Source organism: Alexandromys fortis, unplaced genomic scaffold (genome assembly GCF_014885135.2).
Source record: "Alexandromys fortis isolate MF-2015 unplaced genomic scaffold, M_Fortis_MF-2015_v1.1 scaffold_4477, whole genome shotgun sequence".
NCBI classification, from domain to species: domain Eukaryota; kingdom Metazoa; phylum Chordata; class Mammalia; order Rodentia; family Cricetidae; genus Alexandromys; species Alexandromys fortis.
Window position 1 is genome coordinate 734 of NW_026072337.1, and position 1,546 is coordinate 2,279.

Genomic DNA, 1,546 nt, shown 5'->3' on the forward strand with positions numbered 1-1,546 from the left:
TAATCTCCAGAACCCATGGGAAAACTGGAGGGGGGGGCTGGCCTGCGTGTGAGCCCAGCATGTGGGAAATGAAGACAGAATCCTGGAGTGAGCTGGCTTGTCATCCTCGCTGCAAGAGAGCCTGTCTCCATATATAGGGTGAAGAGTGAACAGGGAAGAGACCCAGGGTCAGTCTGGACCTTACATGTATGTACACACACGTGCTTAAACATACACACATATACACACCACACTCATGTGCTTGAACATGCACACTACACACATATATATACACACACACACCACACGTATGCTTGATATGCACACATACACACACCACATGTGCACACGTGCCCAAAAAAGTCTACAACATTGACTGACATGCCCATCCCTCGGGTTTCCTGTGGCAATCCTTAGGTTTCGATGGCCGTAAAGGGGGAGATGTTTGACATCTCGGGCATCATGTTGGGATCACTGGCACCGACTAGTCACTACGACATCCTGGGGTCTACTTCAGCCTTCTGCATGCAGAAAGTGGCAGTGGCTGAGGCTCGACCCCTCCTCCTCCACGACAGTGCTCTGAGGACAGGCTCAGCATTTTATTTCTTGGGGCTTCAAGAGCTCATTTAGGAACAGCACAGTGACAACAAGCAACAGTCGCGAGATGCTACTCAGTAGATCTCACTAGTCTCAATGTGGCCTTGGAGAGTGGGGGCCAAGCGAACAGAGTGAGGACAGGCTCCTCAAGGGAGGGCTCAGAACATAGAGGAGGGGATTTGGGGCGAGCCTTCAGATCCAGATGTCAGAACTGCAGTCACCTCCTGGGTACCGAAGCTCATGAGCCAGTGCTGGACCAAGGGGCTCCATCCCGAAGTCCACCAGAAAGTTGGGGTTCAACTTGAGCCCTCCATTTACAGTGTCTACATCAATTTGCAGCATCACGGAGCCTTCCCTGGAAGACGAAGAAAGGGTGAGAGGTGATATGTGACCAGCACCCCCACCCCAAGATTTGGTGAGGATAAATGGGTTCCTGGGATGGGCAGGGCCCACATGGGCCGTCTGTCTGGTAGGGCACAGGTGGAGTTCCTGAGTTGTCTTCAGAGCCCACGCGATCCTTCTGGAGGCCTGGTGGAGAGGTGATCCTGGACACTGCTGCTCACCTGATGAGGTCGGGGTAAAACTGCTTGTCCCAGGCGCTGTACAGCGACGAGGTGACATAAAGACGCTTCCCATCCAAGCTGAGCTGGATCATCTGAGGGCCTCCAGGAATGCGTTTTCCCTTGGGGAGACAAGAGGTCAGACTCCAAGTGACACACAGATGGGTCCCAGAGCATCCCCCCAGATTCTCCTTGAGCATGGGTCTGAGGGGCCAGTGAGGCCAGGGCGATGTTCTCACCTTGACCACTAGGGGCTCCGGCTGACACTTTAACTCTTGGTCCTCCAGCACCTCCACAGGGCCTCCTTTAACAATGCTGCCCCCAAGGAAGATCTGGGTTCAGGGGTGCAGAGGACAAAGGGGGGCAACAGTGAGAGATACAGTGACGATTAATGTCCATTATCAACCTCA

General features: G+C 53.7%; 1 protein-coding gene across 1 annotated transcript; it reads right to left on the reverse strand.

Annotated features, from left to right (window-relative positions):
* Nucleotides 1-559: 559 nt before the first annotated feature.
* LOC126496437 (methanethiol oxidase-like) lies at nucleotides 560-1,523 on the reverse strand. The gene is made up of 3 exons (XM_050133945.1): nucleotides 1,376-1,523; nucleotides 1,140-1,258; nucleotides 560-931 (listed from the first exon to the last, which is right to left on the reverse strand). Exons 2-3 carry the CDS (start codon nucleotides 1,229-1,231, stop codon nucleotides 769-771), a joined length of 255 nt encoding a protein of 84 aa, XP_049989902.1. The 5' UTR covers nucleotides 1,232-1,258; nucleotides 1,376-1,523; the 3' UTR covers nucleotides 560-768.
* Between the last annotated feature and the right edge of the window lie 23 nt (nucleotides 1,524-1,546).

Bases quoted from the DNA above. Each gene is read 5' to 3' on its own strand.
- LOC126496437 (XM_050133945.1), bottom strand. From the start codon at position 1,231: ATGATCCAGCTCAGCTTGGATGGGAAGCGTCTTTATGTCACCTCGTCG. The intron at 932-1,139 runs GTGAGCAGCAGT...TTCGTCTTCCAG, and splicing joins TTTTACCCCGACCTCATCAG to GGAAGGCTCCGTGATGCTGC.